Source organism: Anas acuta, chromosome 1 (assembly GCF_963932015.1).
Source record: "Anas acuta chromosome 1, bAnaAcu1.1, whole genome shotgun sequence".
Taxonomy (NCBI): domain Eukaryota; kingdom Metazoa; phylum Chordata; class Aves; order Anseriformes; family Anatidae; genus Anas; species Anas acuta.
Genome location: NC_088979.1, coordinates 154,446,635 through 154,473,911, shown reverse-complemented (window position 1 = coordinate 154,473,911; position 27,277 = coordinate 154,446,635). Strand labels below are relative to the sequence as shown.

Sequence of the window (27,277 nt, the reverse complement as noted above, 5' to 3'; positions counted from 1 at the left end):
CTTTATGGTAAGCAGACAGGGTCTTTAGCTGCTAATTGCAGTGTTGTCCATTACTGACATGAGTCTGTACAAATCTTAAAAAGCACTTTTAATTTTCATAGATAAATTTACACCTGTGGGGGAAAAAAAATATAAAATTCAAACACAGGCTTAACATTTTCAAATTGTTGATGAATCAATCATAGGAGGAAAAAGAGCTCAGCACTATGTCATCACAAATTCTTCACAGTAATAATTACAACAATATTTCACTTTCTCTTTTAACAGGATAGGGACTCTTTGCCCAGAAGTTCTATAAATTTACTGCTCAGCATTACATGATGATCACATATCTCAAACATTAGTTAAAGTACTTGGCAGGAAGGCTATGTAAATCACCTCCTTTTGTTTTTAGTGCATCTGCCACATGTTGAAGGAGCAATAAAAACATTAGTTGCTCATGCTAAGAAATCATTAAGTGGATAAAATCAAAGCACAAGAACACAAGTCCTGTCAAATGTGAGAGTGGGAAATAAAATAATCTACCTTGAATTGAAACTTACTGGAATAACTTGCATTTACTGAAATGTCTCTTTTCTAGAATTTTCTTATAAGAGAACCCTACAAATAGCCTTGTTGACTTTATTTGCACTATTTCTGGAATAAGGAGCTACTCATCTTGGTTAAAAAGTCTGAGTCTGGACTTCAGCCAGTGTAGGCCAGATTCTGCCATCCTTACCAAAGCTGAATAGTACCTTAAGTTGGGCTTGATTATGAACCGATTACTCATGTTGTGGTGAGCAGCCCTTTGCATGAATAGAGCCATTGTGAATAAACAGTTACAAGTGATTCACAATTTGGCCTATGTGAGTAATCTCACTCATATCAATGCACCTACTCATGGAGTAAAGCACTGCTGAATAAAAGTGGCAGAATGTGACCCTGTTGTAGTACTTGACATCTAACACGAAGATACTTTTTCATTGGCTAAATGAAATGTTGCAACCAACAGACTATCATTCATTCTTCGAGACGAGGCTGATGCAAGAGCATGACAAGCTAAATGCAGGTCTGCAACATATCACACCTCAGGTTTAATGAAGGGTTGAATACCTGTTTGCCTAATGCATAAAGTTATGCTAGCAACATGTAACAAATAATTTCCATTCCTAAAACTGAGGAAGAAAATTTAACTAGAACTCTACCCCTTTTACTTAATTAAAATCAGCAGGAAGATGACAGTCTTTTATTTTCCCCTTTGATTTTGAAGTCTTCAAGCATCTAAAAATTTTGTAGTTTTGAAAATTGATTTTAATTTTCCCCAAGCATTCTGTCAGTGCAATAAATTCCTAGGAATTGTTTAATTTTATTCTTGACATAAAATGCCTTGCAACAATTAACTTTTTTTCCAGATTTCACAAGACAATAATTACAAATTCTGCTATCAAAATAAATAAGCAAGCTGAATGACAGGCAACAATTAAAAATGGCTCAAAGTTTGCCAGCTTTTGCCTCTTTATCCAGTAATGATGATCTAATAAATATTATCTGGAAAACAATTTGACATGTTCTATACACTATACAAAAAAAAAAAAAAAAAAAAAAAGATTATGAGGAAACTGAAAAAAAAAAAGAAAAAAGAAAAATAAAAAACATATTTTAGAACTACAAATAGTTTGACCTGCTTACAAGAAAAAATAAAAAATAAAAATAAATAAAAATAAAGGAATGCACTTGTATTTCCACTTCTGTATGTAGAGCAAGTATCTATATAAAAGTGGTGTCTTTACCTGTACTAATAAAAATCTTTTTACTTTAAATCGTAAGACTCATTTTATTACTGTCTAAACAGACTATAAAAAGGAAAAGGTAAGTTCTAACCAGAATGCTCTTTCCCAGTTCTTCAGGCCAAAGTTGAAGTTCATTTTTAGAAGGGGAATAAAGATAGGAAACCACAAATTGAAGTGTATGTATGTGTTAAATATTGAGTTTATTACTAGTAGCAAATATGACAACCTTAGTTTCAATCAGCTAAGAATTAGCTGTGAAATTCTCATTTTCAACTGATCCTAATAGTTTCAAAGTGAAGTTTATTAATTTCACTGAAAGACTGAAGAATGGACACCTCCAACACATCTTCTATTTTTATTTTCAAGTTTAGCCTCATGAGTAGGAGCAGAGACAATCTGGGAGTTCTTCTGAGTACATTCTTATGAGTTCTGGTAGTTCTGCTTTTGCAGTGATGAAATGTGCTTCCCTGATCTTCCCTTCTCCCCTCACCCGCCCTCCCTTTGTAACTAATGGCCAGAGAGAAAAGTAAGAAGGAGCATGGGGTGCCCAGAGAGTTGTATCCTGTTCTAATCACAGCCATGCAAGTCCTTCTTTATTTCAATTAATTTACTTTGCCTTTATGAACCTGAGAGACTGACTGTTGCTTTCAAAGAGGCTGACATTTCACTCATCTGAAGGAGCTTGGAATGTGACAGGGGAAAGGGAGGAGAAGTAAATCAAAGCAGATAGCAATTCTCCAGATGTAAAGTATTTTTCTTCTCCTCTATTTTTTTTTTCCACCAGAAATGTCAGAAAGTCTGCTGACATTTTAATTCCTTTGTGATAGGCTGGGAGCTGAAAGCCAAATTCTGCTGTCACTGCAGTCACAAAGATTTTTCCTATGGACTTTAAAGGGAGCAAGTCAGTCTTACACTATGAAAAAAATAATAAAAATAAGCAAAGTATCAACAAACTGTTACTAAAATTAAATGAAATGTACTCTTATAACATCTTGAGATTAGTTACAGACAAACTGGAAAGTCTTGTTGGAGTTTTTCCTTTTCAATTTGACTGTAGGATAACAAAAAAAAAAAAAAAAAAAAAAAAAAAAAACTGAAATAGAAGCAAAACTTTGCTGTTGTATTTTGTTTCTAAATCTGGATTCTCTTGAAAGTGTTGCAGTACTTTTCCATGCCCTCCTTTGTCACCTAAGTTTCAAGATACTCTATCTGCAATGTTAAAGATTTTATTCAAACACTAATTGATCTACACAACCTGTGCATTTCCTTGAAACTCCATTAATCAGTGTGATACTGCTTTTAGTGATATCTTCATTAAAAATCTTGTTATCTTTAATAGGAATACACTCAGGTTCATAAAATAAAGAGAATAAAAACTTTCTCTTTTCATTGTGCACTAATACAACAATTGTCCAGTGAGCTCTCTAAGAGCAGAAGCACAGTGCTGAGAGAGTCAGGTCTACAGATTTCGCCTACAACATAAATGATCATATATTTCCTTCTCTGCATGGAGTGCTTAGAGATTTACCTCATGGCTTTTGTCTAATAAATTTATTTTCCTTTACAGAGTTCTTCCCTGATGGAGTATTCATTTCTAAAGTATTAATTTTGCCTAGAGGACTGATAAAAAACAATGGAGTAGACAAGTTTTCTTAATAGGTTTATTCTTTTTTGAGGTTCTATAATCACATTTCATCAACTGGTAAAACAAAACATGTTTATATATATATATATATATATAAAATGGCTTGTTGAGCTTGATGCATGGTAGATCTATTTGGTTTATTCTTATGTTTTATTGTTAAATATTATATTGCTTTTTTTTTTTTTTTTAAAGCAGACCATGTATATTGTGATTTCTATCATTCCACACACAGCAGCTTATTTTTGTGTCCTTTAAATATGCAAAATTAAATTGTTTTCAGTTTGCTATAAACAAAACAAACAAACAAACAAAAAAAAAAGCAAAAGCAAAAAAAAAAAAAATTAAGTAAAAAGAAAACCAAAAGTTACTGCTATTTTACATGGCCCAGGAAATATTGGCAGCATGCTCTTTGGCTTTCATCCGTAGAACTGCAATGCTGGAGGACCTCCTTTCAAATTCCGGCTTGGTTTCGAAAGCATGTCCATTGGTTGTCCCAGAAAGTAAAGAGTCAGTGAAAAAATTATTGAGGGGCACATGGCTGAATTGGTTCTGGTGGTTTGAAAAGCCTGTGTATCCAGAATCTGTCCGGGGTGAATGGGAATAAGGTGTCATACAGGAGGAAGTATCTCGTGGTAGCATGCAGGAAGTAACCACAGAACCGCTAGCTGTATTCCCTGCCCACAGATTGTTCTGAATCTGGAACATATAAAATGAACAAGGTTAAATTTAGATATTTCACCTTTTGTTTTCTGCATTACTTGGCTTCATTTAGTACATCCATAACTAGTTCTGTTCAAAAACATGCAACTACGTATCTAGTTCTCTGCAATTTTGTTAAAAACATACTATGAAGACACTATATGGATCAAAATCATCACCTGGGAGCTGGGGTTGCTAAATCATATTCCCTACTCTGTCATCCATTTTCTCTGTGAGTCTGTCCTGCATATTTACCATTGAACCTCAGGATGCCATCAGCCCAGCCAGTCAGTGGAATTAGGGAAGGCATACAATTGCCATTGAAGAAAAGGTGTCAAGAGTATACAGTACCATAGCTGTATTCATGATAAAAATTTCCCCTCAACAGAATTCATTTTTAATATAATGGTAGGAAACAGTGTAAAATTGTGAACAAGACAAAGTAGGCTTTCTTTAGCTACAAATCCCAATAAGTATTAAATTAATATTAAGTTAATATTAAATTAATAATAAAATAATATTAAATCTTGTGTAGCACTGCATAATGACTTTAAAGCAAATTAAACCATAAGATCTAAGCATGGTTGTTAATAATATATCCAAGAGTTTTTTTCCTGAAGTTGTTTCAAAGATAGCTTTAAGACAAAAATTCTTTTCATAATAGTTTTATATGAAATTATACTTGAGGACATTTCTTTTTCAGCTCTCAGACTTAACAGGCTGTGCTGTACATCCCTGGAAAATATTCCATGACAGTCTAGGAGACAAACTTTGTGGTTACCAGCAATGTCTGCTGAAGATCTGGAGTAACCATGTATTCATGCTTTGATGTGTAATGCCTTCTATACTTGGCAGGCACTTAAAGCTTCATTCTGAGTCTCCGGACTTCTATCGTCTATGAATAGATACTATACATAGGTATTTTTCACATGTTTATTACTAGATGAACATACAAAAAGATTTTCAAGGCCTGGCACAAGTAAGTTCCCATCATTATCTTAGACTGTGCACTTTTTCTTCCGTCCTCTTCACTTGGCTTTAATCATACTTCACACACAGCAGCTACACTATCTTTTTTAATTCTCTGCTCTTTATATTTCTACATCACAATTCTATGGATATACTTTCTGACAAACTGTGACTTCCTCAGTCACTTCTCACATGCACTCACCAATTTTCTATATAGTTTGTTTTTTTTTTAATTATTTATTTCTTCTCCGCTTTTACTTATATCTCTTTCCTAAATATTGACTTTAAAAAAAAAAACTACAAACTGCAGTAGACCAGAAAACATCATGATGCAAGGCATTTGTAACCATCATTTGCAGTTCAGAATCCTTTTTCTATATCCTATACAATATTCTATATCCTTTTCTTTTGTGATTTTTTTTTTCTGAAAAATTTGTTGTCTGTTGAGTATGCCATTGCTCTGCTGCATTGGGATAGAGCCCACGTCTTTTTTCTCTGCTATACACTGGAGTAATTGCAATTATTCTTCGGCTAACACTATAAAGTGAACTCTCACTTCAGACTTAATTTTGTCGTCACATTCCAAATGCATAAAGAAAAGGAATTTTGGCTTTAATATGTGTAGGTTATCACTGTAGCTGATTTTTTTTTCCTGCCAAATTTGAGGTCAGTGGAAGTAATAAATTATGAGTCACACAAAGACTGAAAAAAATGTTTCTAATTCTGAGGGTTATTTTCCCATTGTCCTATTACTTTGGAACAACACATACCCACCAAACCACCAACAAGTAAAGAGATAAATTATAGTTCACTGAACTCATCTAGCTCAGATCTAGTGCAGATAGAAAGGATGAGGTAATTAGAGTCTTATTTTAAAAGTTAGTACTTCAAACTGTTGCATTAGTAGAGGTCATCAGGAGCTGGCAAATTAATTTGGGCTCATTGGCAGTTCCGGCAGTAGAAAAGAACCAGCAAATGCTTCATCTTGGTTTCCTAAAGAGGACTGAAGGAAAGTCAGGGTAGCAATGTCTTCCCAAACTCTTGGTCTGCCCAGTCTCCTTGTTTACACATACATGCATAAACACACTAACATACCCACTCACATAAATACAGCTTTCCTTTCTAAACATACACATACACACAGCAAATTGGGCGCACCTCTGGCATCTTCTGCATATTTTAAGTGATCTCATGGGAGGTAATGGAGTGAATAAGGTGTCTGGGGGAGGTGACCGAGAATTTTTCCTCCTTCCTTTGGGCCTCCTGAGATCTACAGGAGGAGGGAGACTCCAGTGAGAGTTTCAGAACTCTTCATAGAATCACAGAACCATAGAATATCCCAAGCTGGAAGGGTCCCAAAAGTATCAGTGAGTCCAACTGCGTGGTCCTCATAGGACCACCCAAAAATCAGACCCTATGTCTGAAAGCATTTTCCAAACACTTATTGAACAGGCCCAGTGTTGTGACCACTGCCCTGGGGAACCTGTTCCAGTGCCTAACCACCGTCCTGGTGAAGAACCTTTTCCTAACACCCAGACTGAACCTCCCCTGTTGCAGCTCCATGCCATTCCATCGGGTCCTTTCGCTGTCCACAGAGAGCAGAGATCAGTCTGCCCCTCTGCTCCCCTTGTGAGGAATCTACAGACCAATATAAGACATCCCCTCAGTTTCCTCTTCTCTAGGCTGAAAAAAAAAAAAAAAAAAAAAGAAATAACATTACCATCCTTGCCTCCTAGCTTCAACAACTTCTAGAACACTCTCAAACGTTGGCTCAGAAGAGACCCTCCACAACTTGACATGATCTTCAGCTGCCTCAGTACTCCTTAGCTACCTCAGTCTGTTTTGACTTATAATCAGAAATGTTATTTTTTATTTTAGTTCTCGGAGAACAGATGGTTTATCTCAGGAGTACATATAGCGTCTGGACCTATTTAAACCATCGCCTTGGTTATGAAAGTTTCACAGAATCACAGAATTTTCTAGGTTGGAAGAGACTTCAAGATCATCAAGTCCAGCTTACTAACACTAAAAGTCCTCCACTAAACCATATCACTAAGTTCAACATCTAAACATTTTTTAAAGACTTCCAGGGATGGTGACTCCACCACTTCCCTGGGCAGCCCATTCCAATGCCTCACAACCCTCTCAGTAAAGAAGTTCTTCCTAATATCCAACTTAAAACACCCCTGGTGCAACTTCAGCCCGTTCCCCCTCATCTTGTCACCAAGCACATGGGAGAATAGACCAACCCCCACCTCACTACAGCCTCCATTAATGTACTTATAAAGAGCAATAAAGTCGCTCCTGAGCCTCCTTTTCTCCAGGCTGAACAAACACAGCTCCCTCAGCGACTCCTTGTTTGTTGCATTCAGTCACACACAATATTCCCAAAGACAGCAGTACATGTTTTGTGGCTCAGGATTCAAGGATTCCTGAGTATCCTTTTGCCTGGAAGTTTTCTCACATCCTTTGCAGAGTGTAGAATTTACAGATGCTGACAAAAAGAAAATAAGTACCCTGAAAGAGTTGGAAAACCTGTTAGTTAAGTGTATGGCAACTGAGAGATCATCCAAGGCTTACTGCCTTTGCAAATTTTTTTTGAAGGAGGGATTTTGGAGCCATATGGCACATGATTAGAGTACAAAGAAAAGTAATCAAGAAGATAGCAGGTGACAACCTATAAGATTGAGAATATCTTTCACTTTTCTTGAAAGCCCAAACTGCGCATACTCTGTTTCAATCATGAACTGACAAAAGCAGAAACACAGCCATCCATTCAAAAATAGTGTCTTTCTTTTGTACAGGAACACTAGAATCTTTTAGTTGTACTTTTTTGTATTTTGTGGTTATATGTACATTTCTTGCAGCAGCAGTGACATATTAAGCAACTGTTGGGGTTTTCTTTCCCTTTCTTTTTACAGAACAAATCACCCATTCTTATATCCATGCTGTTTCCCTCCAGTTTGCTTTGCTGAATTGGAAAACAGAGCTGATACATTTTAAAATGAATCCAAGAAATATATATATATATATATAAAACATACATTTCAAACAGATGCACATAAAACACTATTCTTTCTGATGGTGTTTTCAGGCCAAATTATTAGTCTAAAAACATTCACAACAGGATGAATTTGTCCAGAGAGAGACTAATGCATCTATGCAGCTTCTAATACAGGAGCTAATTCTGAAGGAGATCATCACCCCCAGAGCTAACTCACAAGGGACAAAGTTTTATTTACCTGACATACTCAGATTTCTTCTTAAGAAACCCTATCCCAAATTCTGCAGTTGCCCAGATTGCAGAGATAAAATTATAGGAAGAATATTTTTAAAACTAAAAAATAAACTGTTCAAATGGAAGCCCACATGATTTTACTTTTAATGTGGTCATGGTGGGAAGACTTCAGAAGGTTCAGAGGCTCATTTTGAAAGTGCTCAATAACCTATGTGGTCTGGAGGTATCACAAAATCACCCTTTCTTTACATATTTCTATTAATTTTTTTGGCAACAAACTAAGTTTAGTACCACCAGTTATTCTGATATTTTTATCCTAGACAAATCTCTTTTAATTTAACTTCCATGTGCTTGCACAGGTATAAATGAGAACAGAATTCAGCCACAAATCCTAAAATATATCAATGTCTTGTTAAAGAAATATGTGAGCAGCTTTCATTGCTAAAACTTTCAAAGTGGTGCCATGGGTTTCTTCATTAGAGGAGGGAATCCAAATTAGTTAACTTCAGAACTTCAGAAATTATTTAAGATGCTAGAAGAGTTTTACATCTTCTTTCAAGAGACAGTTATGGTTTTCAGAACTGTGTTTCAGTCATATTAAATTTCCATTAATTTTAGTAGTTGAGTGACTTCATTTTTGATATTAGATTTTCATTTCTCAGCAAGGATAAATGACTTACAGAGAAATCTAGGTGCAAAAGATATTCCTGTATTAAAAATAAATATAGTAATGCTTTACAATAAGTCAAAATTATCAGGCCTTCTTCTGGTATGTTGGAAGGAAAAAGGACATTATGTACATGAATTTAAAGAAAATATTTTTCCTCTTAAGCTCTTGTGTGATCCATGAACTATATAAAAGGCAATTCAGAGACTGTGAATGAGCCTATACATGCAGCACATCTCTGGTTTCTGTTAACATCACAAACAACTTGAGCTTTGCTCTTGTGGTTACCATGAAATTACCAGAACCCTTCAATATATTTACCTACTGTATATTTTATACACACACACATACACGCATGCACCCTTCGCAATAGGAACTAAAAAAAAAAAAAGTAGGATTTCAAAGTTGTGACAAAAATATAACTGGAGAGTTATGGCTGTTAACATACTTATGATGTCACTTCCTAAGCATATGACCTTCTGCTTGACACTGAAGAGGAAAATTAGCTGAGGTAATAGGTCATCCTTCTTAGTTTCATTGCTTTTTTCTTCTAAAATGCCAAGTTCCTAGAACTTTGGTCTTCTTATACATCATGCAGAGAAGTCACATAAACTCAGTTTTCAAATTTTCTGACTTTTATTATCACTTACCTAGTTTTGGTTCTCCCATTACCAAATGTATTATATTTATTTTTGTTTGTTTGTTTGTTTGTTTTGGTGCTGCATTATATTTTAATTTTCTGGTGTTTTATTCCCATGCTTATCCAGACCAGAGTCTCCTCCCAACAGACAACCACACATAACCATACACAGCTACTATTTGAGTGGATATGTTTTAGTGCTTCACATGATTAAAAAAAATAAATAAATAAGAGGCATCACTATTAAGATCTCTAGATATTAAATTGTCATTATTGTATGACACAATAAATATATATTATTTGTGCTATATTATGTTATTAGATTACCATTCCAATAGTTTATTACTGTTATTATTATACTAATTAGATAATACCCATTGGCTCTGTTTTTAGGATGTTCCTGGACATAGCAAGGAAGACAACAGTTAAGGATCCATCTAACTATAGAAAACATGTAGACGATAGAAAAAAAAAATAATGTATGAATGGTAAACTTGTGTCGCTCCTTCTTTCTTCATGTGAAAAAACAATCCTTGCCCTGACAGAAAATCTGAAACCTGGTTTTGCACAGGGGGCTACTTAGGCAGATTAAATTCAACAGCCATTAAAACTGCTCAAAACTATTAGTTTACAATTTATAATCTGTAGGCTGTTCCCAGTCCATCAGCACAATTAATTTGGCCTGTCACTTACTACATTTTTTTATTATTATTTGTTTGTTTTTGAAATACTGAAAGTATGGGCAGAGATTTGCCTGTACATCCTGAGTTTGCAGAATCATCAATTCATAGAACAATTTAGGCTGAAAAGAGCCTCTGGTATTATTATTCCAAACACCTGCCTACAGCTAACTTTGAATTTAGATCAGGTTACTCAAGTCCTATCCAGTCAAATTTTTAATATCTCCAGCTACAGAGATTCAATGACTAGCTTTGGAACCACCACACTCACACTGACTTTTTAATTTTGATCTAGACAAAATACTTCTTGGTGTAATTTGTGATCCTCTTTACATTAGCAGAGCCACTGGACCTAGTGAGCATGTGAAGATCAGCTGTACTCTGTTGGGTTCAGGTTCATATGAGAACTGCAGCACACCATTTTCAAATAAGTCCATAAAATACAAGTTGGATCTTGGAAGCCAGAAGCTTAATGATACAGCTATAAAATAGAAGATATTTCTGTTCAGTTCACATCAGCCTTGCATATGGTAAACTAAATAACTAAATAAATAAATAAATAATTAAATAAAATCTTCACTGTTTAACCAGTTTGCCAAAAAAAGCAAAATAATGCAGGATTTGAAAAGTTATCAAGTTTTAATTCTAGTACAAGAGGTTTTGTAGATAAACTGTAACCTCTTGCTACTGCAGTCTTAGGGTCAGTTACAATAAGAATTAGTTACATTTCACATCTATGATACAGTTAAACACAATACTTCATACTTGAAAAATAACATTAAAAAGAAGTTTTTGTCTTATTAAAAAAAAAAAAAAAAAAGAATTTGCCTTGTAAATAAATAACCCCCAGCTAAAGTCACTCAAAGTTGAGACTCTGAGGAGTCTCACAACATACAGTGGTTTAGAATCAAGAAAAAATAAAAGCACTGTGCACAAACTACTTTGTGTGGAACAGACACCACCCAAAAAGATGAGAAGTGTTACTCTTGTTGAAAGATCAGCCACAGCAGTGCAACAGTCAGCACATTTGTGGCAAGAAACATACTACCAAGGTGGTGGCCCAGCCTGAGCTCCATGCTGTCACAGCTAGACAGCATGAGTATATTGTAAAGCTTCTTTGAAGATAGCTGAGATATGTCTACCACATCTACTCCTATTTAATCAGTGTACCCATAGCCTTAATGAACTATTGTGATTAACTGTCATTTATGTCTACTACAGTTAAAAGAATTTTTAAGTCAAATAACATGTGGTGTCTAATGCATGCCATATGAAAAATTTAATTGGTGCATGTAACTTTGATTATTGCTAATGAGAATTACCCATATGTACTAAGGCTAGAGCAGAACTGTAATGATGATCCAAGGGCTTAGTACAAAACACATGTATATTGATACCACTTCTACACACTTCTGCTGCCAAAACAAGTCATGTGATGCCATGCTCTTCAACATATTTAATTTGATTTATCTTTATCATGGATGGAATGTAAACTTCAGAATCTTCACTCTTTTGTGTGTGTGTGTGTGTGTGTGTGTGTGTGTGTGTGTGTGTGTGTGATTTCAACATTCTCCCTTCTTTCTGCACCCTCCATCCTGTATCTCTGCAGTTCCAATATCTTTGAAATGTTTTTGCCTTCTTTTAGGATTCCCATCTACACTACGCTGGATTTTCCATGAAAGTAAGTTAAGTTCTGTCCAACTCTTGCCTACATTATCAAGTAAATTTGAATGAACAAACAAATTTCACATGTGATAGTGCATGAAAAGTATAACAGTTTGAAAAGATAAAACATTTCAGAGGAACTTTGAGGGACAATGACAGGTGAACCAGATTCAGAGAACAAGAGGAAAAGATGCGAAGTGTAGGAAGGGAACAAGTGGGGTGGAGATAGATAATGTTGCCCCTTATGTCTGCTTTTCAAGGGCACAAATTAATGCAGCTGTTTATTTACATGATGTTTCACTTACATATATATAAGTATAACAACTATAAATTAAATTTAACTTTTACAGGGAAAGCTAGAGATCTACAGATAATAATATAGGCTTTTGATCAAATTTCACTCAGACAAATAAGGAGGGGATAAAAATTAGTTTATCTCAGGTTTGCTGGTACCTTTGTACTTCTCATACTGAAGTCTTGAACCTGACAAAGTCAGCCTTTGTAGCATTAGCCTTCTCACAGGGCACAGTACACCAAAAGTGGTCAAAACCAATAAAGTAAGAAGCAACCATTTTGTTGTTCCTTTCCCAACACAAAATACATATGTCCATCAAAGACATCTGTAGATGTCTGCATCTGAACTAGGCAACAGAGAAAAAAAATACATATTTAGAGATTGCCTTACTTATTTTATACCTACTTTAGGAATAGACGACTTCATTGACCAGATTTTCACCTACTTTTGAATGGAACCAAGTTCTGTTATAAAAGTCTCTTTGATTAAATTTCCTAAACACAAGTGTCTAGATCTATCTGACCAGCAACTACCTCCCCTGAATGGTGCTTGTTTCTTTTAAGTCTTGTTTGTCAACACCATAACAGTGTCTCAGATATCCCAAGACATCTTAAGTAATACTAGACATTACACTTAGCTGACCAAATTAAGTATCACTTGTTTACTAATATTTACTTAGGCAAGTTGAATCTGCATTCATTTTCCTCTTCTTAGGATGCTTTCTCTTAGCTTTCATACCATCAGAAGAATATTGCTGACTAATGAAGTACAAAGCATCTTGGATAATGGTTTTAACCAATAAATTATTTAGACTACAATGTATAATATCCAAAAGAGAAACTTGAAACTAATTAAACAGAAACCTTTTACTAAAATTAATGAAAAGTATTGTGCTAGAAAATCTATTTTTCAGCATAATTTTGTCATAAGTTAAATAGCTTTTCTGAGGGAAGTCTTATAAACTTTATGATATTTCTGACATTAAAACATCTAGCGTTTAGAAATTGTCAACTAATGCTTGCTTTACCTCTTGCCATTTAACTTAATTCTATTTGGTTCTTCCATTATTATATTTTCCAACAGTAGTTACAGAAGGCCTGGAAATTTCAGGTGAATAACAGATGATTGTCCCAAAATAGTCTGCCAACTGTCCTCCCCTGCAATCCAGGTGTTGCCAATACAATTAATGGGAGATATTTTTGTGCAGAATTTGGACAATTTAGTTACGTTATTGACAGACAACTAAGCAATAATTTTGTACAATAAGCAGCACCTTAAGTCCACATGCTGTAAAAATAATTAATGGGCAACTGAATTAGCAACACAAAAAAATATGATCTAGGAAAAAAAAATGTTTATTACTATTTTTGAAGATAAAAAATTGTAATTTAATAGCAAAATTAGATTGGCTTATAGAAAATTCACAGCCAGCCTTCTCTCTGAAATAAGTTGAAAAGATAATTTTCTCATAGAAAACCTTTCAGGTTTATATAGTCATACACTGTAGAGCAGCATCATGTTGTTAATTTGTACTTGATGAAGATAATTGATGAAGAGACTAAGCAGGGGTCTCCACACCCTCTGTTGGCTGCAAAAGAGACTGATGTTTCTGCTGGAATGCAAGCTGGATGTCTATTTTGGGAACATATCCATAGTGGGGCTCAAAGCAGAAATCTTCAGACTGCAAATTCATATAATGCACACCAGAAATTCACATTTATTCTTTTTTCTTCTGCCACACAGCAGTAAATAAATATCCCAGCTTGATTTTATCATTTTTTCAACATCATCCTATATTTTTTGCCAAGAAAAAAGTCTGTTTTCCTCCATGTTAGGAAGGGACTCATAATCAAGCTTGAGTAACCTGTATCCCACAGTCCTCAGGAAAATCTGGTTATTTGAAAGTATGGAAAAATCTGTCTAAAATCTGTCTAGTGATGTCAGTGTCACAATAAGAGAGCTTGTACACAGTACACATTTAAAAAATAATTATTAATTAAAAAAAAAAAAAGAGTTTGCTTTACATTCTTGCACTATTTTTTCCACTTGTGAGCATTCTCAGAGCACTGAAGTAATGGAATTGATCTGGGAGATCAATGTGTAATGCTAAGACCAAACATGCAGGCCACAATTTTAAATATCCCTTTCTGTCAGAGCACCTCTTTCTGTGGAATAGATTAATGAACTTATAGGTAAATCATGTATCATATATCAATTTCCTGTGAGTAAGACACTTATAAATGTTCTAGTTCAAAAGATTTTAATTTAGGGCTATTGTGTTTTTAATATGGATTTTCATTGTATTCTCAAGTATAAAGTATTCTCACTGGAAATAAGCTATATATTCATGATAAACCATATACGTGGTTTTACTGATCATGATGATTTAAGAATGTGAAACTACAAAGAATTACCAGTAGGTTAGCAAGAACATGAAATTGCATTGGCTGTTCTGTGATTTTTGCCTTGATACTAATTCTTATTGCAGTATACAGAAAGGTAGCCACATTCTTTATTAAGGAGTAAAATGGCTTGTTTTTATCATGTAGCAAAACTATGCATATAAGCATCCAACTGAAACAGACAATATACAGAGGACTTCATTTAGCTCCTTGTTCCTATTCATACATTATGGTACAATACAACTTTCTCTTGCAGGTGACTAGAGTTAATTATGTTTGAGCCTATCTGTTTATCTACAGTCTGTAGGTGAGTAATACACATCTATATTTATAAATGAGTATACATTTTATATTTCTATATATTTAAGAGATGCTTTATATAGATTATGTTATCAACATTTCCATTTCAATCTCCTATATTTAAGAATTTATAAATCAGTGATAGAAAGTTTTGCCAGCCTGAAACTTAGATGTGTCATCAGCCCAGGGAAGATATTCATTAACAAATTAAAAAAAAATAAAAAATGCTGTGAATTCACTCATATTTTTAACAATCTGAAAGTACAGAATAGATGTTTCATTGGGTGTAGATTTTTTTTAGTGATATTCTCCTATCTTTTGAAAATGTTTATTTTTAAAAGAACTTTTAGTTTTGGACAACAATTTTAAGTGCTTACCAATGACTTATTTATTTTCTTATTTTTTGCTAATAAAACTTTTGACTGTTGTGAACATTTGTAGATGAAGTCTTGTTAAAAATACAAGAGCTTGGAAACAGCCAATCCAGTCTAGAAAACTGAGTCAGAGATGGGAATGCCAAATCACTGTTCACCTGTTAGAGAAGCCAGAAGTTTCTTCTAAAGATATTTGGACACCTTAAGTGAGATCTACCAGTGTCTGTGCATCTGTGTCTTTGTGAATCCACCTACATGTGATTTGGGTTGTTGGTGTTGTGGTGTTTTGTTTTTATTTTGTTTGTTTGTTTTTGTTTTTTACACACACTTCCACTTAGGTAAGTCTCATACTATGTCCTCCTTCTTAAACATAAAGTATATTATAGAATCATAGAATCACATAGTGGTTGAGGTTGGAAGGGACCACTGGAGGTCATCATCTGGTCTGAACACCTCTTCTCAAGCAGAGACACCCAGTGAAGATTGCCCAGCACCATGTCCAGGTGGTTTTTGAAGATTTCCTGGAAGGGAGACACCATAGCCTCTCTGGACAACCTATGTCAGCGTTGCATCATCTGCACAGTGCAGAAGTGTTTCCTGATGTTTAGATGGAACGTCTTGTGTTCTAGTCTGTGCCCATTGCTTCTTGTTCTGTCATGGCACCACTGAAAAGATCCTGGGTATGTCCTCTTTGCACCCTCCCTTCATGTATTTATAAACGTTGGTAAGATCTACTCTGAGCCTCCTCTCCTTCAGGCTGAACAGTTCCAAGTATCATTCAACAGTTTTTGATGTAAGTTTCATTAATACACTGTTACATTATAAATATTAACAAGTAGAATGATGCGTTCCACCCTGTTTGAAATGTTTGTGACCATACTCTGAGCTACTAGAACACAAGCCAGATCTGGTTTAGACACTGAACCTAGTGTTCAACCTCCTAAGTAAAGCACATTAAGTAGGATAGAGGAGACATGGGCCTGAAACCTTTGATCCAAAGCTAATCATACTCAGCCAATGCAGAGCATGAATAAAACAAGCCCACATAGACAGAACCAATAATGTTTTTGAATATGAGTGTATTCCTAAGGCTAACAGAGACCCTATTACCTGATGAACTTGAAAACCAAGACAACAGTAGTGGAATTACTTTGCCACAGGGACACATAAAAGAATTTTACTTTGGAGCCTTTTCTTTTTTAAATTGTATGGTAAAAACAATGGGAAGCAAGAGACATGAAAAGCAATGGCTTCAAAACAAAACTATTCAATGTAATGAAATAAACAAGCAGGAAAACAATGACAGATTGTAACGCGAGACAGAAAAATGAACTGGAGAACAGAAACAGAAGGTTAAGATCTTATTACACAATAATACATTACTATATAATGAAGGAGAACTGAGAAAGAAGAAGAGGAAGAAGAGGAAGAAGAGGAAGAGGAAGAGGAAGAGGAAGAGGAAGAGGAAGAACAAAGTCATCAAATTACTATTGTTCAGGAGAGCTTTATTGTCTCCTCACTTCCCTCTCCCAGCTGTATAGATTCAATTCTGATCATTTGTGACCATAAAAAATTTAATGCTAGTTACTTGTTACATTCTATGGTCTATTGAGGTCTGTAAAGAAATGGTGTGTGTTTAATACATCAGAAGAAAGGTACCTAGAGATCACCTGTCAATCTCAGTGGGTTTATCCTACATCCAGAATGTGTATGTAGACCTAGATCAAATCCACATGTAATTTTATGTGCAGAATATAATTAGCTACACAACCATATTGACAAACATTTTTAGTACATAGCTTATGTGAAACTGCAGCTCCTAAGATCATTCCTTAAAAAATACTTGTATTTTAAGAGTTAGTTACTCATATTAGGTGTCAAAACTGTTGTTCACAATTTCATCTCCCAGCAACGAGTCTAAAGAACAGTAAAAACTAAACACAGAAAAGTCTTCTTCAATCCTCTGTGTAGATATATGCCTAGGAATGGAAGAGAAGATAAATAGAGAACAAAAATAATACTTGGTCTTCACCATACCTGAGGGTAGCTGTCAGTCCTTGGAAGAACAGATATATCATAAGTGGCAGCAAAATGGCTCTTAGCTTGCTGGATCTGACCATAACGTTCTCTTTTCCTCCATTTTGCTCTTCGATTCTGGAACCAAACCTAGAGTAAACAAGAAGATAATTATGAAGATAAACTTATTTACATAGTTTGCAGAGTCATTAAAAAAAAAAAAGTTCATGAATTTCCTGTAGTTCCTGTTAAAAATTAATCTTCTCAGTGTTATCTCTAGATATTGAAAAAAAAATATGTTAAAATATGTTACTTCCTATCTACTGTCTTTGAAAAAAAAAAATAGGCAAAAGAATAATCAGATGACCAGGTAGTGCTAATTTTGCCAGTCAGCTCTTTAATGAAAAATCTGCAAGTAGTAGTAAGTTGCATTGTAAAGAGACTTTCTCTTAATTTCACAAGACCACTGACTTGATATGACTACCTGTGACTTTACCTGTGCTCTGTCTCCTAGAGGTACATGTAGACTTTATCAAAGGCTATAATGAAAAGGCAGGAAATGCTAGCACAAGTCAATGCTACAGAAGAGTTTCTGTAACCAAAGGTTACAGCTAATAGTGAAGAAAGATGAAGAATCATGATATCATAGACAGTTTAAAACTACTGTGACATTTTTCACATTTGTATTAGGAAATATCTATGTTTCCAACAATGGAAGAAACACTTCCATTTAGATTACACTTTACATTTAGATTACAACATAATTTCATTTTGAAACAATGTCTACATGTCAACTAAAAGTTGCCTTCTTGATGCTTATATAACCTTTGAACTGTTCTATAATAAATTAGGTATTGTGTGTTATTTGAAAATTTATTATATGCACATTTCTTGCTTTGACTGGTATCTGTCATCATCCAATGGTCTTCAACATTTTTTTATTTCAAACAGTTTAGTTTGATGAGTCTTAATTCAAGACTCATCTTGAATTAAATAAACTGCTAAGACAAGTACCTGTTCCTTTATGAAAGTAATATATAACTAAGTCTTTAGTGCTCAGCAAATTAATTTTGATTTTTTTAAAAGAAGTCACACTATTAACATTTTTTTTTATGGAAACATTATCAATGACTAGTCTCCCTTTTAAATGAATGGTGAACCCATTTGAACAGATGCCTATATTAATGGATTTTTTTTATTATTATTATTTTTTGGTAAACAGCACCTGTGAACATCATTTTGAGGGAGTTTCTGATCCTTGATGGTAGAATATTAAAAATAACACTATTTGTTTTATAATTCACTTTTTATCTTGATCTCTTGGAGAACTTTATTTTGATGCTCCTTAAGCAACCAGAGCATAATTTTGTTTATTTTAATTCTCAAGGACTCATGGCAAATTTAGTACGTGCAATCTTTTAAAATGCACTCAGCAATCCAAGCAAGGCCCATGCATGTAACTGCTGAGTATATATTGTTAAGGACCTTGTTGGTAAATTTGTATTATTTATTATGCCTGAGGCTCAGCAAAAAGAAAAGGGGAAAAAAATCTCCTGTCTCCACAGGAGGCACCAAGAACACACTAAGGGAATTTAGTAATGAGGCTCTTTCATTGAAAAAAGACCTTGACAATCTCCTTAAAATGGGTGCCAATTACTTCACTGACATGAAGCAGGAAAGGGAACAAGTTAGATAAATTAGGTTCAGGTTGGCTCTCTCTGCATGTATGCAGAATAAATATTAAACTGGATATTGATGAAATGGCAGTGAAGTAAATGTGGGTAAGGCATCCAGCTGATCACTCTGCTAAACTAAATCAAACAATTTGCTTGAATTTATAGGGACTAAAGGAGAAAAGCACTTTTTTTTTTTCCTTTGACAATCCCCCAAAATGTTTCTGTTTACATCACTTTACTAGAAACTGACTCTTGGCAGAGATAAAGTAACCATTTGCCTCCACAAAGTAATGTAAAAATCTGCTGCTTGTTATCCTTGCATTGCCAGATGCTTGCCTCTAATGATGTAAGGCCTTTAAAATTGCTTAATCTTGTGATGGAATACTGTTGCTACTCTGGATAAAAATGATCACCATTTCCCTTCATATTTAGTGTATGAGAAATGCAAAGATCGGTTATATTTTAAGAAAGGGGAAAATATGTAAATGAAATAGAAGTAGATATTATATGAAAGACTGGAGCAGACATTTATGTTTTAATATTTACCCTCTTGTTTCTAATACTTTTAGCATATGAGGATTCTAAAACTTTGAGAAAAATGTGAGGGGAAAAAAAAAAAAAAAAAGACAAATTTAAGTCTTATTCTCCTCTCCCTGTTCTGCCTATTAACTTATTCTTGAAGTATTTCTCATGATTACAGAATTATGCAATTGTAAGAGCAGAAATTTAATATTATGCAAGGTTGGTTTTGTTTGTTTGTTCTTTTTTTTTTTTTTTTAAGTCATGAGTATAGCCTAATTAATAGAAGTCATATTTGGAAAATTGTCCCAAATTCAGAGGGAGAGGGATTGCACAGAGCCCGAAGAGTTAAAATGCTATTGAACTAAGTTCCATTGGCATCACTGATGTTGTATCGATGTAACTGACAGATGATTTTGGACTGTTTTCAGATGACAATAGTGTGTATGCCATCTGGTTGAACAGACATGAAAAGGACACTTATTTATAAAATTAAGTAATGGAATTTCTTTCTGAAAGTGATCCTGGTTTAATTTCAGTTGTATGTATGTGCGCTAATGTCTATTTCTCTATATGCATGTATGCATTTAATTACAACTTGTGAAGTTGTTATCATATTCAAGTCACTAAATTAAAAGAATTAATCTCAGTTGGTATGAATCTACAGGACTCCTATTCCCTAAACTGAAGTGATGAGTATTAACAGAACAGGGAAGATCTCTTAAAATATGATGAACTTGCAAAATGCAGTTAACACCTTTTTCTAAGGGAGATTCTCTTAATGGGGGAAGGGTTGCTTTTCCTGGGTATTCTAGCTTCTTTTATCACCATTAAACACCCAAAGTCATAAATCATCAACGTCAAAGTCATATGCATAATGAATGAATCATCTTTCAGTTAGAAAGCTCAAACACTGAAATTAATGTACACCAGCATGTATTGATCCAAAAATTAGAATAACATTATTTGTTGAGTATTCAAGTTTAAAAACAAGCAAACGCATTTCCCAATTTTGCTAGCTTTAAGCATTCACATGAGATGAGAGGATTATGTCTCTGTCATACACAGACATCGCATGCAATCGCATACACAAGCACTCACACACACATACATTTATATATGTGCAGCTTCATTGCTTACTCTTTGGAATAAACAAGGAATTTGATTGCTTTTTAAATTTCTGTTTTTCATACTGCAACACAAACTCTGCAGCAGAGTTCTGCATCATCAACCATCTGAACTACATAAAACATATCTCTTTAATGGGATTTTTACACATTAACACTATGCATTCACTGAATGCATAAACTACATAAAATTCTGACAGTAAAGAACAACCAAAGATGAAGACTACTTTCATGTTGATATTATTTTCTCATCTTTTAAACAAATTTCTAGAACAGCAACACAAACTATTAAAAATAATAAGAAGAACAAATTATTTTAGCACAGTAATATAGCAGCTTATGTCTAAAAAGAAATAAAGCAAAATCATCTATTTACATTAGCTTTATGGGCTTTTGCACAATCCCCAAGAGTGCCACTTATCACTTCTTACAATGAAGAACTTGCCATGGAAATGCTGGAATTTGGTTCCTACCTGTACTCTGGCCTCAGTGAGCTCTGTTCTCAGAGCTAGTTGTTCCCTTACATAGACATCAGGGTAATGGGTTTTCTGGAATACTTTCTCCAGTTCCTCCAGCTGCAAACTGGTGAAAGTTGTTCTGTGTCTCCTCTTCTTACTGCTGGAGACATTGCTGTCACATTTATCACCAAGTTCATCCAGTTCCCCCTTCTCCTGCATCCCTTTCACCGGAGACATCCTGAGATTGTTGCAATTGTCCAAGGGACTGTTCAGCTCTGCATGAAGAGGCTGTCCTTCCACTTTAGTAATCCCATAGTTCACTGTATACAAGGTGGGGGAGGGAAATAACTGGTTAAAAGGGGAGCTTTAGGTTGAAGGTTTCATACAAAACAGTGTCATCAAGTACCAGATCCTGTATCTACGTATATTCCCATATGAGATGGAGGAAAAGGACTCTGCATTAATGACAAATAGAATAAAAGTACTAAATCACTAAATTTAAACTAAAAAAATGTGTCTAAAAATATCATATAAAATCTTTCAGTATAAAGAGACTACTTGAATATATTACTCTGCCAGTAAAGTAGGTAATAATCCATGAAATCAGATTCAACTTGAGTTGCACAGATAAGATGCCTTAGCCCAAAACAAATTTTCATATAAGTGGTACAAAGCTATTGGCAAATGTACCTTTAAGCTTGGAAGCAGATAAACAAGGCTCGCTCTATTTCTATGAAAATGCAGAATAACTTTAGAGTAAACTAAATAGCTGTAAACTGACAAATTAAGAAGCAAATGAAACTGAAAATCAACCTCACTTTACAAACTCAATAGATTCCACATATCTTCTCCTGGATTTGTAAAGTGGAATTGTTTCCAATTAAGTTTGTTATGGTTAGAAAATGCAGAGAGTTTCTGCAAAATGTTAACTTGTTAAAAGAGATCGTTTCAAATACTTTGCATAGGGATCGCAGGAACTTTTTCTCTTTATGTAAAATCTGAGTCGTAGAGATAAGAAATATTTCTCGGTAGCTTTTTAATACGAAATGAAAATGTTTTCTATTTTTCTATTTTTACATATCTCACATCAGTGAAAAAAAAAATCATGCAGTAAATTACAAGATTCAAATGGGCTTTTTTTTTCTTTTTAATCCCAGAAACAGACAAAAAAAAATGAAACCAAAATTTACAAAGATGTCATATAATATGCGATAAGGGGCTTGCTTTGGAGGGTTTTTTTGTTTGTTTGTTTTTCTCGCATTCTTAATAATTTATTTACTTTCACTCAGAGGTGATTTGAACAAAACAGAAATTTTATACACTTACCATCAATACATACATAGGTAGTAAATGCCCCAAAGCCCCCAAGGCACACATTAAATGAGCTAATTAAGAAAAACTTCAATGGGCAAATCAATTTTCTGCAGTTTTTCGAAGTTGCACTTGCAGAAATCTGTCATTATTTCTTACAGACTGTTTCATCCAAAAAGGATGTTCTCAAAAAAAAATATATATATATAAAAAATCAATACCTATATGAAGTCAAAAAATGTAAGGTATTGTTAGTCTATTGTTAGTCTCATTATTGCAGCTGATTTTAACCGTATTTCCGACTCTGCTGGGATGAACTTTTAAAATTATTATTTTTTTTCTAAACATGAATGACATCATGGTGGAATAATGGGAGGATTTATAAACTATATAAAATAAAATATTCCACGTTCTCCTTTGTCGAACAGCTAGAAAATTTATTATTATTATTATTATTATTATTATTATTATTATTATTATTATTATTATAGTAACAATACACTGACGTTTGAATTATCACAATCGTTTTCAGTCAGTATGAAGAATCATACGTTATGTCGGTTGTGCATTATTCGGTAGCTCAGCAAAAAAAATCATATCAATAACAGAGGTAAATCCTATAACCGCGGAGCGTTACTGGGCAGAACCAGACGTGACCAAACGACCCTCGGGTTTCATCCCGTGCCGGTACCGCACCGAGACAGCGCGTTCCGTGCTCGCGACGCCGCCGTCCCCGAGCCCCAGGGCTGCGTTTTCCGGAGTTTTGCCGGGGGGAAGCGGAGCCCGCCCGGCCGCTGTTTGTAGCCGGAGCTGGGATCACCGCACGCCGGCCCCGAGCCCCGGAGCGGCACGGGCGGGAAGCCCGATCCCGGTCCCGATCCTGATCCCGATCCCGGTCTCGGTCTCTTTTCCTTCCCGTCCCTTTCCTCCCCGCCGGCGAGCCGTGCCCCTTGCTCGGCGCTGCACTCCCAGCGCCGAGGTGCTCCGGGGGCACAGCCGAGGGACCCTGCCCGGGGCCGGCAGAGAGGGAGGGCAGCAGCCAGGGGGGCGGCACTGAGCGGCAAAGAAGGCTTCCGAGCGAGCGGTCGCCTTTTCCTGCTTTTAGATCATTTCTGTTATTGTTGTTATCACGATTATTATTATCATAATTCTGTTATTATCATCATAATTGCCATTGCCCTTATATGTTATTAGTATTATTTACCTGGTAGCGCCTCACATGCCAGCACCATGCCAGCACTGCATGGCTGCCTCTGGTCTCCTCGGGCAGGAGAACCCCCAGACTGTCCAGCACATCTCCAGGAAGAGCGAAGCAGAGGAGCGAGAATAACCCTGGGGTGAAGACTTACCGTTATTGTCCTGGCAGGGTGATGTCCTGTCCAGCCTCACATGATGCTCAGCCCTTTGCAGAGGGTTGAAGGCCTGCACACATTTGCTGCCTGACGTTTTGCTATAAAAGGACTCATTGTCCAAAGTTTCCATAACGTGCTCCAAAGTACCTCCTGCTCCCATGTAAAAGTCACTGTTTTTGCTCGGCTGACTCTTCAGGGCAAACTTCTCGCTCAGAAAATCCATAATCATCTAAGGCTGCTTGAGAGCCTCTTCCCTAGACAGAGGCTGGACTGTGAGGAGGGGAGGGAGAGCGGGTGAGTGGATAGGAGGGAAGGAAGGAGGGAGGGAAAGACTTTCAGAGCTCAGGGAGCTGTTTTGCCTCTGAACCTTTGATTTGTCTTGTCTTGAAAGGGGGAACCCGAAGTTGCTTTTATATCTTGAAGCTCAGCAGGGATCCTTATGCAACCTCCCATTTCTAATGAATATGAAAATAGGCAAGCATTGTAACTCCACCCCAGGTCCCCCAAGACCTAATCCCAACACAGGAGGGAGTTCCAGGCCCATTTTCGACAGACAGATCCGTTTCAGACGGACAGACACACACAGGCGTGCGGGGAGGGTGAGGGGAGACAAGGAGGGAGGAGGGACGGCACACGGAAAGGACATTTCCCTTCTGCAACGTATACGCATTTCTCTAGGGATCCTGAAAAGAGAGTAATCCCGGGTTGCCCTCCCTCTTCCCCCAAATCCCCGGGAGGATCATGTCAAGGTAATTTCTGGGGCACATACCCTCATATAAAGAATTTTCTTTAATCGATCCAACTGGTAACTGCAGTCCTGCTCTCTGAAACTGTAAAATTAAGAACCAGCTTTCCTTCTTTATTAAACTCAGAAGTTTGGTCCTAAATTAGAAGAGAGAAAGAAATTTGGAGGGTGTTGTTCGTGTAGTGGGAATGGAGAATAGAGGAACTTAAAAGCAAAAGTCGCTCACTTCACAAGCTGGCCTGAAGGAGAATGTGGGAATGTGTCTGCTATCGAAAAGACCTCCAGTCCTCCTCTGTGTGCATGTGCGTGTGTGCATGTGTGTGTGTTGTGTGCGTGTGTGCATGAGGCGGTTAAAACAGAAAGTAACAAAACAGAATCTTAACTAATAAAAAGAAATGAACCGTATATGCATGCATTTCTATGGATATTGAAAAAGTGGGTGGTTTTCACCCAAAGTATGAGCTTTGAAATGTTAAATTCCTTGATCCTTTTGCACATGGACAGGATTTAAAACACAGATGAGAGAGGAGGAACGTTTAGAAAAGTCCCAAGTTACACAAAAGACTTGCTTCATGCTTCCTGGTGAAAGAAAGCTTACTCTCATATTCATTAGAGTAAGGTAAAAAACAGTTCTGCGATCTGTCCAGATCAGTATTACAGCATCGTGGGCCCGAGTTTGTCCTATGAAAGCTATTTCAGAAATGAGTTTGAAGGGCCCTTCCCCCATGTGGTGGAAGAAGAAACGAAGCTTTAATGAGCAGTTGAAGTGTACAAGTGTAGGTGCGGTAATGGCCAGCCAGGGCTGCTGAGACTCTTAGAGACCTTTCCTGTGAACCCAACCAAAGGTGAAGAGAAGGCCAGTTCAGGTCTCGTGTACTTCCCAGCTCCTTCTTCAGCTGATCTTTAGCCTGTTTTGTTTTTTTTGTTTGTTTGTTTGTTTTGTTTTGTTGTTTTTGTTTTGTTTTGTTGTTTTTGTTTTGTTTTGTTGTTTTTGTTTTGTTTTGTTTTCTGGAGAAAGAGCAAAGCTAGACGTGCGTGCTTGAGCGATTTCTCCCCACCGCCCCATCAAGCAGCTGCAGGCATCGCCTGGCGCGCACACGCACAGGCACAACCTGCCCTTGCTTCCCAATGAGCCCGCAGCGCCGGCGGCCACCCCCGCCCCTCCGCCCCGTTTCGCGGCGCTGCGGCCTCCTCCGACACCCCCGGCGGCCGCCCTTCGGCCCCCCCGGCCCGCGACCGACCCGCCGAGGGATGCGCGGGGGAGCGCAGAGACAGCCGCTGGAGGATTTGGGGCTGCTTGCGGGTGCTTTGGGGACGGAGGGGGGCTGCACCGAGGGGGTGGAGGGGGAGGTAGGAGCCTGGAGAAGGGGAAGGGGCGCCGAGGGAGGCCCGTGGTGGGGGTCAGCACGGCGGCATTGCCCGAGCGAGGGGCAGGCCCCGGTGCTCGGAACCGTTCCGGCGGCCTGCTCGGAGGCGGTGTGAGCTCTGCGTGTCCTTGCAGAAGCGGCACGTTTCCCCCTTGCACCTTTTGGAGCTACGCCTGCTCCAGACCCAAGGAAACAGATCCTCTCCCTGCCCCCCGGCCCTACCGCCCGCATCTCCGTGTGCTGGCGTTTCGGCAGCTTGTTTATAACTATGCCTTAAAAGCACTAAATGCCTTAGGGGAGGGAAAAAGAAAAAAAAAAAAAAAAAAAGAGCTCTCGGTGTCTTTTAAATGAAAGACACATGCAATTTTGTTGCAGCCTGCAATCCACTTTTATCCCAATAAATGTCCCTCTTTAACGGCAGCTAGTAAACTCTAGGGGAGCCGAGGACGAGGAGCATCTCCTGTGCCCGTGAAAGCCCCAGATCCCAGCAGCAGCAGCGGGGCATTTTCAAGGCAGGCTGAAGGAAGTGCGGGTGCCCGTCCGGGGGCCACCCGTGTCCAGCCGGCGGAGAACAGCCGGCCCGACGGCGACGGGGCTCGCTCCCTGCCCGGCGGCCTCGGCCGGAGCGCACCCAGAGGCTTCGATTCCCCGTCCCCCCGCCACCTCCTCTTCCCCCCTCCCCCCCCCGTACTCCCTTGTACCTCCCGGCCGGTGGCAGCGCCTGCAGCGACGGGGATCGGGCTGGGGAGCGGCTGCCCCTCCGCTCCCCCGCCTCAGCAGAGCAAGCAACCCCCCGCAGCCCCCTCCCGCAGCGCCTTCGCCCCGGTGGCGGCTCCGCTCGATGTCGGCCTGTCGCCGTGAAGCGCTCCCCTGCGAGGGCAGCGCCGTCGTTACACCGACGTTTGCACGGTCATCGCCCCGAGTATTAAAAATAGGGACCGTCGCAAATTATAACCGGGTCTTAAAAACAGTCTCCCGCCACCCCAGGAAAAATGAGTAAGTAAGTAAGTAAACCACAGAGCGGTTTCACAGCATTGTTAGCTACAGGGGCCAAATCCTGCTCTCATTTACCTCTTTGCAACCCAGCTGACTTCAAAGGGAAGGAGAGATGTAACCTAGGGGAGAATTGGCGCCACGTATGGCAATCGTTCTCCTTAAAAGCCTGGAAGCAGAAAGCTGACTTCAGCTGGCTAAAACCATTTAAAAAGGGTTGGACAGGTCCCTGGAGACAAGGCAGAAAAGAAAAAAAAAAAAAAAAGATTTAAAAAAATCGTGTGCTGAGGTGAGACAGCTTTGAAAAGCATCTTTCTTCAGGGACTGATTCCCTCCGCCAGGCAGTCCGGTTATTAAGAGCAGCGTGCAG

At 37.4% G+C, this 27,277-nt stretch overlaps 1 protein-coding gene across 1 annotated transcript in view; it reads right to left on the bottom strand.

Moving 5' to 3' along the window:
- ALX1 (ALX homeobox 1) overlaps positions 1 to 26,539 on the bottom strand; it is a 26,896-nt gene extending 357 nt beyond the window's left edge. The window contains exons 1-4 of the mRNA XM_068667576.1: positions 23,800 to 26,539; positions 21,155 to 21,459; positions 17,381 to 17,509; positions 1 to 4,110 (exon numbers count right to left, since the gene is read on the bottom strand). The exon at positions 1 to 4,110 is cut by the window's left edge and continues 357 nt beyond it. Of these exons, the coding sequence (XP_068523677.1) occupies positions 3,790 to 4,110; positions 17,381 to 17,509; positions 21,155 to 21,459; positions 23,800 to 24,031 (987 nt within the window). The 5' untranslated portion in view covers positions 24,032 to 26,539 and the 3' untranslated portion in view covers positions 1 to 3,789. The remainder of the gene's footprint in view (positions 4,111 to 17,380; positions 17,510 to 21,154; positions 21,460 to 23,799) is intronic.
- Between the last annotated feature and the right edge of the window lie 738 nt (positions 26,540 to 27,277).